Raw genomic sequence first — 13739 nt, forward strand, 5'->3', positions numbered from 1 at the left:
ATGTGTTAAAATTTTACAACTATTATTAGCTCCAACCCTATTTCTCTTTCCTCTTGTTCTCCTATGTTGAAAATTGAAAAACCTAATCCTTATCCTTGTTGTCTGTAGAACTCTTGTTAACCTACACCCACTCCGTCCTTATCCTACGCACCCTATCCACCCTGAGTCTTTCTTGTAATTGATGAGAAGCAACCCTATAATCTGGAAACCCAAAAGGAGAAGAAGACGAAGAGGACAAGGGTGAGGAGAGGAGGGTAAATCTGTAAAAAGTTCCAAAACAGCAACTTCGATAAGACTGTCTGTTTATTTGTTTGTGTGGTTGATGATGGAGGTTCTACTAGGTGGTCCAACGTTTAGCATCGAGGTGTCTCCGCCGCCGACAACGACAAAGTACGGTGTTGTCGTTTCGTCGGCTGCGATCGGTGATGTGGATTCCGCGATCCGAAACGAAGTCGGGTCGGGGTTTGAGATCCGTGAACCAGTGAAGGCTCCGGAGGAGGAAGAAGAAGATGAGGAATCGTGTGAGAGTTCGTCTTCGATCGGAGCCCCGGACGATAGCGAAGAAGATGATGATGATGAAAACGATGACGTTTCGTCCAAGGAAGTCCAGAGCAATTTCAAGCGTGGACTTGGTTCTTTGTCTTCTTTGGAAGACACTCTTCCCATCAAGTAATTATTTGAAAATTTTGCTTTTTTTTTTTTTTTTTTGTGTGTGTGTGTGAGTGAAATTATTTAGTTTGTGATTTTGTTGATCTTCAAGTTTGTGTTTTTCGTTAATTTTCTGTTTGATAGTTGGGTAACAAAAAAAGCAGTTAATATTTCTTTCTGCTTTTGTTGCAATTTCACAAATGGAAATATCTGTTTTGATTTACTATGTGAATTATTATTATATGAAAAAATTGTGTCTTTATGAAAAAGTTCATGATTTTTTTTGAACAAGTTGTGATATGGGTTTGGTATTTGGTACATGTACAGGAGGGGATTATCGAATCACTTTACTGGGAAATCAAAGTCATTTGCTAATCTCTCAGAAGTGGAAGTGGTTGGTACAGTGAAGGATTTGGAGAAACAAGAGAACCCATTTAACAAGAGGAGGAGGGTTTTGATTGCTTCCAAGTGGAACACAAAGAGATCTTCCTTTTACAGCTCCTTTAACCCTAAATCCATGCCTCTATTGGCTCTAAACGAAGATGAAGATGAAGATGATGAACATCATCAAGAGCGACAAGAATACCCATCATCTTCATCTTCTTCCTCACCTTCTTCTTCATCATCATCATCGGAGAAAAAAGCACAAGAAGATCGAAAACATCAAGAGAGAATACCAAGTAAATTGCATGATAGGAGGCTCTTGAGTTTCAAGTCAAGGAGTTGTTTTTCTCTCTCAGATCTGCAAGAACATGATGAACAGGATGATGATTAGGCATTAGCTAAGGTCTCTTTTTTTTTTTTTTTTTTTTTTAATTTAATTTTTTTAGCTGTTTCTATGACCGCTCAAAAACCATAAAAAATGACTAAATAATATTATCCTTCTTTTTAATTTGTGGAGACTTTTAGAATTTTTTTTTTACTTTTATTTATGGTATGCATTTAGATATACATGATCTTATGGATATACATGATCTTGTGACGTGGCATTATAATTATTATTGTTATTATTATTTTTTTCTTTCTAGAGTGTGCGACTAGATATTTGTTGTTGGAATGTCCTTATGTATAAAGATTAAAGATTAAAGGCTGTCAAAAAAAAAAAAAAGATTAAAGATTAAAGACTAAGAATTCTCTCTTATTTATCCAGAGAAAAAAAAGAAAAAGAAAAAAAATTCTCTCTTTTCCTATTTTTAGACCAAGGCAAGAATTTTCTATTTTGTATAGCTAAACTTGGGAGTTTGAACAAAACCGTCAAAACTTGTCTTTGCAGTCAGTTAAATTTAAATTTAGATGGAGTCATGATTTTTGCATTGTAAGTATTGGGCAATTAAAAGTTGTAAACTAGTCAAGTATTACAAGTACATAAGTGTTAGCTAAGCTAAAACAAGTTAGGTTTGAGTTTATTCATTTTCTTGTAATACTGGCTTGAGTTTGTTCAAGCTTTGCTTCATTGTATTTTTTTTTTTTTTTGTCAAACAAGATTGAGCTTGTTAACAATCTTATAGGTTATTTGAGGTGACTAGATACATGATTTTGTTTATCAACCTGTAAATTAGATATTGCACAAATTAATTTATGAAATTACATTATTTAATATCAAGTTTATATAATTACATAATTTAATATCGCATTTATATATATGTATTTTTATACATGTATATATAATAATATTTATAATAACTTATTTAATAGTCAAGTTTAAACTTGGGTTTGGGTTTGATGTTTAATGGTTTTCTATAAATTTTTTTTTATTACTATCTTTTTTTAGGTCAGAAAGTAATTATAAACAATACAGTTCATTTATTATAGCATCAATATTGCTGGATTGGCCTTAGGTTTATGAACCACAAATCGGCTCATCTTAATCTTTGGTTCAACAGGGAGACAAGTTCAAAAGTTGATAAATGCTGCTTATTAGTAATTGATGGATAATGCATATAAAAATGTAAATTTTACAATTATTTTGATAATGCATGTTCCTTTTGTAGGCATATGAGGGGGAAAAAAACGTTGGAAAGTGTTTCGAATTTAAATTTATGGATTATTTTAAACAACAAAGTACAAGCACTATTGTTTAAAGTAACATAGTATATACTCAATATGTATCCACAAAAATAATATTTTACATCATTAATATTTAAGTAAATATTTACTATATCCGTTTTGATATTTATTTAAAGGGAAATGTTAAGGCACTCGTTAAAAATCCAGTTAAAGAAAGTTTTTATAGGAAAAGAAAAAAAAACAATTAATATTTTGACAGTTTTTTTCATTTCCCATAAAAGTGATGTTAAAACTTTCCTAAAATGGATTCTTAACTAGTGTTCTAAGGGCACTCGTTAGCATGACCCTTATTTAAATTGTTAATGACATGATATGTTCCAATTTACACTTTTCATAATAGATGGAAAGATATTCAAAAGTTCATGGTGGAGTTACAGTATAAGAGAGGATCCTAATCCTTTAAGATTAATCTAATTTTTTTAACCAAATTTTAATTATCATTGACTCAAGCATAAACTTAGTTTAAAAAAGTTTTCTTGTCGAAGCATGGGCCTTTTGAATAAATTCTAATAATGTTTTTGAAAAATATAATGAACACTATTAAGTTTCATAACAAAAGATATGTTGGGAAGTAAACACTAATAAGTATATAATTAAGTAGGTCAACAAAATATCCTCATTTTTTTTCTTCATTGTCCGTTTGGTAAAGATTATTTTTGTTAACATATTATACTATTCAGTTTATTTTTGCTACTATTTTTGGGTTCTATTGCACTTTTTTGTACTATTCATGAGTCTCACAGTATTATTTCAGTTAACTTTTACCTTTATTTTTTACAGTTTCAGTAAAAAGTTTTCAATTTTAGCAAAATAAATGGATCCCAAATGGACCTTAGCTATCAAGAATGACTGATTATTCTAAAGTTGATATTTTGACAATGGTTTTTAAAAAGCGAATATAAATAGTTTTAAATTATTAAATTTAAGTAGGAATTCATACATTTTTTTTTAAATTTTGGTTATTTTTAAATATGTTTTATGCAAGAAGGGTGTTACAAGCTAGTTAAACAATGTAAATAAAATGTGTTATCCCTCCTTGTAGCTAAATTTGATTTCATCTTAATAAAGATATTAAGTTAAAAAACACATGCACGCAAGACAAGATAGATCAGGTGAGATAGGAAAATTTTTGCCACCTCTATTGAAAAAGATACCCAAAAATGGACGGACACGAAGTGCAAATTCTAGTCAATCTCAGACCTTTATTCATATCTTTCACAACAACTTATGATGTAGAACTCAGCCTGTATTTAACAGCAATTCCATCTAATATGGTAAATAACTACGTAAATAACTAAATATACGTAACATCGGGTATATATATGGCTTGGAAGCAACAAGTTGTAGCCTTCAATCTTTTTGGTGGCAATGACAAGAACTAGGAATTGTTCATTGTCATTACGATGCGGTAGAGATGCGTCACACAACTGAACTGACAACGTAACAAGAAACATCGAGTAAAGGTACAAGCAGTGATTATACACCACCGGACTGTGACTTAATAATAGGAGTCTTTGTATTATTTTGTTTTACTTGGTGAGTAATTCGAACGGTAATCTTAATAAGACCTTGGTGGTATATGTAGTTTTGTATATTGTTAATATGTAGTATGGGGTTAATAAGTCCACATAGGAGACAATATTTTTTAATTCAGATAAAAAAAAAAGCATTGATTACACGGTGACACTGCAAGTGTCTTTGTTCATCCTAGGAAATGGTAATGATAGTTAAAGGCAAGTGTGGCATATTCCCAGGTATATCTTGTGAGAGACCCGTGCAGATCTTCTGAGAACAACGTCATTGCATGTCTATTTTCTTTTGTATGTGGTTAACAAGTATCGTTGGGAAGTGAAGTGTGTCAACCGCAACCGTCACTACCATTAACTTTATCATTGTACTAAACAAAGAAAATATGCACCATTTTGTTATCGGGAACGGCTCACCTCTAGTTTGGAAGTCTCCTATTTCCTCCCGTTTTAAAATCACTGAGTGACCCGTTGGACGTGGCAAAGACACAATCCAAGGGTTACAAAGAAATCACGTCAAATATAACTTTTGTCTCTTCTAATCTCCTAACTCCTAGAGCATTTACAGCGGTATGGCTAAAATAGCTATATAGCTACACCAAAACACAAAAAAAAGGGTTGCAATAGTGGAGTTAAACCTAAAAATTTTAGCTTCTCAGTTATAGTGCACATCTATCTTTAGATGTGCACTATAGCTCAAAGGTAAAAAAAAAAAAAAAAAAAACTATTTTATGTTGCGTTCACACTGAATCATAATATTTTAATAATATATTTTTTTTCTTTTTTTCTCTCCTCTTTTCCATTTCTACCCGTTGCTCCTCTCTACTCAGTCCTCACACTTCGTTTCTGCCCGTTGCCATCGACCAAGCCCCTACCCAGTGCCGATTGAAGCCCCAGCCTAGCGCCGACCACTCTTTGCGTTCTCCACAACTCCCCCCCTCTCTCTTTGCTATCTCATGCCCAGCACTGATGTGGGTCTCTATCTCGCATTTTCTCTCTCTAGATCTCCACCTCAAAGGCTGAACCTTCGAGTTCTACCTTCTCTCTGCTATCTGATGCCCAGTGCTGATGTGGGTTTGTGTTTGTGTTTTCCGATCTGTGGGCATTTTGGCGCAATTGATGAAATTTTCGTGGGTATTTTGTTTACAGTGTTTTCCGATGTGGCTGTTGTGGGGGCGGCAGTGAAGATAGAGTGAAAGAGAAAGAAAGACAAAGTTGAAGTAGAAAAACAAAAATGCAAGTAAAGATAGAGTGAAGATAAAGAGGAGTTTACGTGTGTGGAGGAGAAAAACAAAGAGTAAAAAAGAAAAAAAAAAAAGAAAAAGAAAAAAGAAACGTGTATTTGGATGAAACCAAATAAGATAATGGGAAAAATAAAATAAAGAAATGTTACCACAATATTTTTGTAATAAATTTTAAGTGATAGGTTATTACTATCTAATATTGGTGATAAAAAAATAATTTTTTTGATGGTGGTGGTGGCGGTTGTAGTGGTGGTGGCGGTGGTGGTAGTGGTTGTGATTGTTGTTTATTGTAGAGAATATATTATTTTATCATGTGGCGGTGGCGGAAGAGTCAGCGGTGGTGGAAGAGTTGGTGGCGGCGGTAGTGGCAGCGGTAGCGATTGTGGTGGCGGTGGAAGAGTTAGTGGCGGTGGTGGTAGTGGCAGCAGCAGCGGTTGCGGGGGGTTGTGTTTGTTGTTTATTGTAGTATATATATTATTTTATTGTAGGGGATATATTATTTTATTGTGATATTTATATTATTTTATTGTGTTGAAAGCTAAAATAGATCCACTACTGCAGCATGTGTATAGGTAAAATAGATAAAGTAACTTTTGGTGGAGCTAAAAAGCTAAATTTTAGCTCCACTGCTGTGGATGCTCTAAAGTCTGACTGACCCCTCTTTATCTCTCCCTAACAAGCCTCTCTCTTCCTTTCCATCACCATCGCTACATGAGCATCAGAAGCACTGAAATTAAAGCTTGCTAGAGAAGAAGGGGCAAAACAGGACAATGGATTAGGAAATTAAAAAGAGCAAAATATCTTAGCGGATTTATGGGAAGCAAAGCAAGCTATACAGTGCGAGGAAGGTAGGTGTGCAGTTTACCATTGTTGGCCTTAACTCCACCTTCACTTGGACGGAAGCCAATGGGGTTGCAGCTAAGTACACCACTCAAGTCCTTGTCCAACATGCCAAGAATGATATAAATTCCCCAAGCACAGACTCGCATCTTGTCCATTTCGGGGTTTTTTTTTTTCTTCTTAAAAAAAAAAAAATTATTTTCTCTAATCAAACTGTATTTCTCATTTCCTTTCAGGTTGTGGGAATTTTTGATTTTGTAAAATCTTTTGAATTGTTTTTCAATTAGATGTTAATGTTATGACCGGTTTTGTGGTAACATTGCCAGTGGGTATATTTGTATTAAAAAGATCTTTTGTACCATTGATGCTCTAAAATCCAAGCTATGTTATTTTTAGCCTAACACCATGACAGCCTGAGAAGGCGTCCAACCATCTCCACTACCCCATAAAATGTTCTCACCATAAGACCCTTTAGAGTTTAGAGTGCTTCAAAGCATAGTTGGATCGCCTTTGGTTAGTTTACCATTGTGCATAGCGTGCAAGCTTTGCATCCCACACCAATGGTTAGAGTCCCAAGTGCTAAACGAGCTGCATTATGAGGATCCAAAAGTATGGGGCTTGTTTTGCCCTGTTTTCTCTAGTAAGCTTTTATTTCGGTGCCTTTGATGCTCATATGGCGGTGGTGATGGAGAAGAAGAAGAGAGGCAAAGAAGAAGAGTGAGGCTTGTTGGGGAGAGAGAGAAATAGGGTCAGACTTCTTAAGAAAGACAAAAGTTGTATTTAACGTGCTCTCTTTGTAACCCTTGGATTGTGTCTTTGCCATGTGTCACTCATCAGTTTTAAAATGGGAGAAAATGGGAGACTTCCAAACGGGAGGTGAGCCGTTCCCTTTGTTATCCTTTCCTTATTCTAATAGTAGTGTTGCAATTTAATAGAATAACTCTTGAACAAAACTTATGTACAATATTTTAGGTGCTCTTTTTTAAGTTTTTCTCTTAAGATTTTGTTATTTGGTGACTTAATTAAAAAATATACTTCTATTTCATAAGAAAAAAACCACATGACAGAATTTTAAGATAGGAACCTAAGAAGCAACAACTAAGTACTTTACCTAAATCTTGCTCGTAAATTGGATATTGAATTGGATGTAAGTCATCCAATGGTTTGAATTCCATAGTCTTGAATGAGATTTTCATGTTATAGAGTATTTCTTAACTTCTCAAATATAAGAGCATTAGAGCATTTGCACCCAGCATGCCATATGCCATATGTTAGTCTATTTTACCATTTAAGCACAAAAAAACCCCTCCATCCAGACTTGTAAAAGCCAACTATTGCAAAACAATTTCCAATAGTGCTATAGTGCAATTCTAAAGGTAGAACCGCACTATCGCACTATTGTAAAACCAAAAATATTATTTTATTCTTTTTCTCTCTCCACTCTGTCTCCCTGACTCTCCCACTCTCTTAGGTCTGTCTCCCACGCCTCTCTCTCAGATTTCTCCCTCTCCCTTTGTGTTAAAACATATGTGATTCAATGTTAGGAACATATGTCAACATTTTATGTAATTGGCTAATCCTTTGACAAAACGCACTTTACTTGTAATTGAGTAGATCTAGGATGTGTTTAATGATTCAATAAACAAGGTTTCAAGTTCAAGTGACTAAGCCATACAAATATGTCCAAGAAATAAGTAAAGAAGAGCTGTTTATTAAAACTCGATAGCTAGTATCTATCGAGGCTTAAGGAGCTATTTCAACCCGAGGCTTGACAACTGCTCAACAAATAGGGTATTTGTCGAGATTTATGAAGTTCAGATTTTCATCCAATACGTGAATGGATGTTTGGGCTTTATTTTCTCACAACTCTAAACATATATAATAATTATTTTAAGGGCCGTAAAAGGTAACACAAGTTGCACAAGAGCACAATTCCACAAGTGTGAAGAAAAGTGTGACTGGAAATCTAATTTGCCCTAGTTCTTGAAGAAGCTGCTATGTTTGTACACTATAGGGTTTTGTGACCAAGCAACTTTATGACTTTCATCGTTTGATAAACTGAAAAACTTTGCAGCTAACATCCTTCTCAAGTTGGTGATCAAGTCGAGTACTAAGATCTGCACAATTAGTTAGTCACGTATTAGGAGCCGTGCATTGAAAGGAGAGATTGTCACTACAGAACAAGTCTAATTGGGTATTGGGGTAAGGGTTTAACTGCAGGTTGGTATAAGGTACTGGGATTCCTTTACTTGTAACCGCTTGTTGTGATAATAGTGGATTCTTGGGAGTGGTGACCTTAAAATCACTCGATGGAGTTTTTACCGTGTAGGTTTTTCCCATTCGTAAATAAATCACTGTGTCAATTTATTTTCCGCTGCATACTTTAGATAATTGGTGATTTGTTTGTGCTACCACGTGTTTTGCATTTTAATTTGATTAATTAATAAACTTGACTAATTAATCAATTAATTTATCACAAAGAGTCAATACGTTTTTGGCCTATCACTTTGCTCTCCCTCAGGGCCTCAGGTTATCGTTGGCCACTATCGCCCAGCAACGCTAAGCCCAGGCTGCGTCTCACCCAGCGACGCCTAAGCCCAGGCCGCCGTTGGCCACTATTTCACCCAGTGTGGTCTGATGAGTCTCTCACGGCTTGGCATGGTCTGATGGGACTTTCCAACCCCAAACTCTCAGCCTTTCTCTTCGATCTAATGGGTTTGTGGTGGAGATCATGGCGGATCGGTGGTGGGTTTCTTTGGAGGTGTGGGTTATTTTGGCGTGGGTTTCTTTGGTGACGTGGTTCAGGTAGTGGGTGTGGTGGCCGTTGTTGGCTTTGATTGGTTGAATGGTTTGTGTGTGTGTGACTCTGTTGATGGTTTGTGTTTGTGTGTGAGTGGCTCTGTTGATGGTTTGATGGTTTGTGTTTGTGTGTGTGTGTGGCTTTGTGTGTGTGGTGATGGGTTTGGATAGGTTGATTGGTGTATCATGGGTCTATGTGTGTGAGGTGTGTTGAACTAGTGCTAGAGGTTGAGGGAGAAAGAGAGGAAAAGGAAGAGAAAAAGAGAAATAATAAAAAATAAAAGGAATAAAATAGAATATTTAAATAAAATGGGGAAAAAAAATAATAATTTTGGAATGTTGGATGTATTGTAAAATGGTATGGTATAATTGATAAAGTACCTTTTTGGGATGGTAAAATATGATATGATAGAAGTTTGGGATGTGAATGCTCTTAGTATTGGTGGTGCTAAAAAGCTACATTGCTACTATTAGCACCATCAAAAACAAATTTATGGCTACACTAGTGGAGCCAAAGTCAAAAAATTTGGCTCCACAACTACCGTGCACAACCAATAGTGGTTGTGCACAGTAGCTCATAGGTAAAAAAAAAAAAAAAATATATATATATATATATATATTAAATCGTGTGTTCACACTACTTTATATTAAATATATTATTTTATTAATATATTCACACTGTTTTGTAGTGAATATATTATTTTATTGTATTATTTATATTATTTTATTGTGTTGAAAGCTAAATAAAACTACAAATGTTGGGTGTTTTGTAAAATGAGAATGTAAGAGCAACTGTATCAATTGATGCAAAGTTGTGCAAAATAAAAATAAAAAATTGCTCATTTTACACATTTTGAGCAAAAAAACACCCACACCAGTGGGTGTAAAATTGTGTATTTATGCACAATTGCTACAGTAACCGTGCATATATGCATGGTTATTGTAGCATTTGTATTTATTATTTTATTAATTTTTTCTCTCTCTTGTCTATGGTTGCTCTCTTTTTTTTTTTTTTTTTTCTCTCTCTCTCTCTGCTTCTGTTTCCTTCTCTTGTCTCCTTCTGGCTCCAACCCTCACCGTCTTCGTCATTGGCCTCACGGTCCTCATCACTAGCCTCGCTGGCTTCGTTGGAACCCACGTCTCCATGGCCCTGAAGCGAAGAGGTGATGAATGAGTGCTTCGTCGGAGCTAAAATCTTAAGATTGTGGTGGTGCAGGTGTGGGCCCGTGGAGGAGGTGATGAATGGCTTGGTTGGGAAATTTGTCACAGTCGTTCATGGTGGTTTGTGTGGTGGTGGTGGTGAAGGTGGGAGGATTTGAGAAAATTTTGTTTAATTTGTCTTAAATCTGAGTTGTTTGGTTTGTGAGAAAATCGGGGATGTTGTTTGGATGTTTTGTGGTTATTTTATTATGAAATGGAGGATTGTAATTATTGTTTGGTTGATGAGAAAATGAGAGAGAGGCGGATTGGGTCTGTGAGAGAGAGGCGGTGAGGGAGAGAATAATAAAAAATTGTAAAAGAATGAATATTTTATTGAATAAATGTGTAGAATAGATAAACTGATGTGGGTGTTTTGTAAAAATGAGTGTGTAAAATAGAAAAAAATAGCTTTTTGTGTAAAATAGAAGGAAATTTTGGTGGATGCTCTAAGATAGATAAAGTAGTTTTTTGTGGAGCCATATTGCTAAAGTTATGACTCCACCAATGTGGATGCTCTAATACAGCTAGATTTCAATGACATCCTAAGAGATTTTCACGTTATTGTGCTTTAAATATCAAACTCTCTTTTAAATGATGTTTATGTTTTTTTTTTTGGGGACTTTTTTATTATTATTATTGATAGTGGAAATTTGAATTATGCGCAACATGGATTAAATTTTAGAACTAATTAGTATTAGTATTTTCATGGTAGCCAATAACTTTATGGTGTTTTAAACGAAGATGTCCATAATTTAAATCTAGGCTTGTAAATGAGATAAGTCAAGTATTAAAAGTTCAGGTTTATTTATTTAATTTTATTTTGAACACGATCTAAACTTATACTTATCGCCAAACAAGATTATGTGTTCAAGTTTGATTCATTTTCTTGTCGACAAGCTTGAATTTGTTTGCAAGTTACTCCATTAACTTATGTTGAGGTCCAAAATGTGACAAAGGAACCTAGCCTATTAAGACAAGAGGGGTCGTGGGCCTTAACAAGAGGAAGCTTGGCCTATATAAAATAAAAAGGGACATGAAGGCCCAAAAAGCCCAGTGAGTAAAGAAGTGATAGGGACAGATGAGGGTTTCAAGATCAAGACTCGGAGAAGGAATCAAGGGACCTCGGGCAAGGAAAAGGACATGGAATAAGAGGAAGAACGGTTAGAGGCTTTTTCAAGTTCACCATTAGCAAGAAGGAATCCATCCCGTTTTTGAAAAATGCCAAACCAAGAGAAGTCAACATCAAGGCACTAGGACTTTCGAAATGTCCTTTTAAAGCATTGGAAGAAGATCATGGAACATTGACCTCAGAATAGAATCTGGGATTGTCCCAAGAAAGGGGCTTCTATGAGTAGAAAGTTAGTGCATGAAATTTTAGATACGAGTTCCCAAGAGAGCAAAATAAGAAGGAATAAGGAAATGATCAACTATCAATGTTTCAGGTAAAGGAAACTGGCTTTGGGACCCAAAAGAACAAATGGAGAGAACAGTAATTTTGAAGTCCTCCAAGAGTAGTATAAAAGAACAAAGCAAGGAAGGCAAAAGGGGGACATTCATTTAGATATACAAGTGACCAAGAGAGAAATACAAGAAGAGAGTTTTAAGTTTTCTTAAGCCTTCTGGTTGAGTTCATTAAGAGGATAGAGACATTGGAGAAAGTCCTGTGTCAAAATATCTGAAGAGCCACTCAGATTCAAAGGGACTCAAACCTCACAAGTCTTGAGAACCCAAAGGGGATTAGTCAAGTCTGTGATTTGTAAGCCTTATTAGACCTTGTGGAATGTCCTCATAAAGTGAAACCTAATGTATTCTAATACTTGACTTAATCAAATGAAATATAACATTCTTTGAGGCATTCATAATCACCATTCTTTAAGTTTTCTTAAGCCTTCTGGTTGAGTTCATTAAGAGGATAGAGACATTGGAGAAAGTCCTGTGTCAAAATATCTGAAGAGCCACTCAGATTCAAAGGGACTCAAACCTCACAAGTCTTGAGAACCCAAAGGGGATTAGTCAAGTCTGTGATCTGTAAGCCTTATTAGACCTTGTGGAATGTCCTCATAAAGTGAAACCTAATGTATTCTAATACTTGACTTAATCAAATGAAATATAACATTCTTTGAGGCATTCATAATCACCATTGTTTACTTTGCATTGTGTACTTGCTGTTCCTTCATTATTTGCTCAACCAATATGTGTATGTTGTGGAGTTCACTTGTCTTGTGCGCAAATTGGTTCATATAATGGCCCAAGTGGGTTGCGGTGAGCCAAGCCTAGTCCAACCAACATCTACACATCCCTTCTAGTGACCCAGGATCCCTTATCAGCACCGAGCTTGGGAACTATCAAAAAGGGGACCCATAACTTATTTGATCTTTTCAAAAATTTATAAATTTTTACTACAAATGAAATATTTATGTACGGCACCGAGACCCCAAAGCCCATACCGGCCTTGAGCCCAAGCCCATACAGGCCTTGGGCCCAGGCCCATACCGGTCTTGGGCCCAGGCCCATACCGGTCTTGGGTGCAGGCCCAGCGGAAATGTCCAGTTACCCTACGCCCTTCTTGAAACTGCCTTAACGTAAAAACAAGTTTTGGGTTTTGAGTTCCAATAGGTGATCAGTTAAACTGTCCCGGGCAAGCAAATGGGCCGTGTCCGGGAAAGTCATGATACGCACGGGAAACTGAGTTGCCGAACATAATCGATCAAGCTGGAACCAAGTTCCAAGGCCATAAATGCTGCACCGCTCTCTCACCTAAACATCCACTTTAACCAGATAATATTGGACCTTCAGTAGCACTAACGGTGGCTGTAATCATAATCTCCCCACTAACCTTGGCTATAAATAGAAGAAATTTGGGAGAAGAAGGGGTTCAGAAAAACTAAGAGAAAACAGTCAAGTGAGAAAGAATAAACTGAGTGTTGCTTTGAGTCTCTCTGCCGAGAACGACCCAAAGTAGGAAATCCTCAAACCCACTACAAATAAATTGTGAGCCCAAGTAATTCAAGGCCCAGAAGTCTTATACTTGGTTCTTACAATTTACATTATCAAGTCTAAATATGATATCATATAAACATATTTACAAATTTATAAAATCTAATTTCAAGTCTAAATAAGTATATTTTTAGACAAGCATAAACCACAAATCTAATTAGCTAATTGGTGTTTTGGCTGTATTATAAAGATAAATTATCATGGAGGTGATGCTATATGTTAAAATATATCATATATTGAGTTTCATGTTTATGAGTTTGTTTACAAACATATTATTATATGTAAGCTTGACTCGTTTAATAATCGAGTCTAAACAAGTGAATATACACAAATATTTTCTCTAGTTGAGCTCAAACTATTCATATCAACTTGGTTCATATGCAACTTTATTCAAATCCACTCCCTAAGGACCCTAACT

The 13739-nt window shown here is 35.5% G+C and overlaps 1 protein-coding gene across 1 annotated transcript; it reads left to right on the top strand.

Moving 5' to 3' along the window:
- On the top strand, positions 1 to 1540 carry LOC126708933 (protein OXIDATIVE STRESS 3 LIKE 4-like). Its single transcript, XM_050408950.1, has 2 exons — positions 1 to 669; positions 976 to 1540. The coding sequence occupies exons 1-2, from the start codon at positions 323 to 325 to the stop codon at positions 1421 to 1423; spliced, it is 795 nt and encodes a 264-aa protein (XP_050264907.1). The 5' UTR covers positions 1 to 322; the 3' UTR covers positions 1424 to 1540.
- The last annotated feature ends 12199 nt before the right edge of the window (positions 1541 to 13739 follow it).

The sequence above is a fragment of the Quercus robur genome, chromosome 12, assembly GCF_932294415.1.
Source record: "Quercus robur chromosome 12, dhQueRobu3.1, whole genome shotgun sequence".
Lineage (NCBI taxonomy): Eukaryota > Viridiplantae > Streptophyta > Magnoliopsida > Fagales > Fagaceae > Quercus > Quercus robur.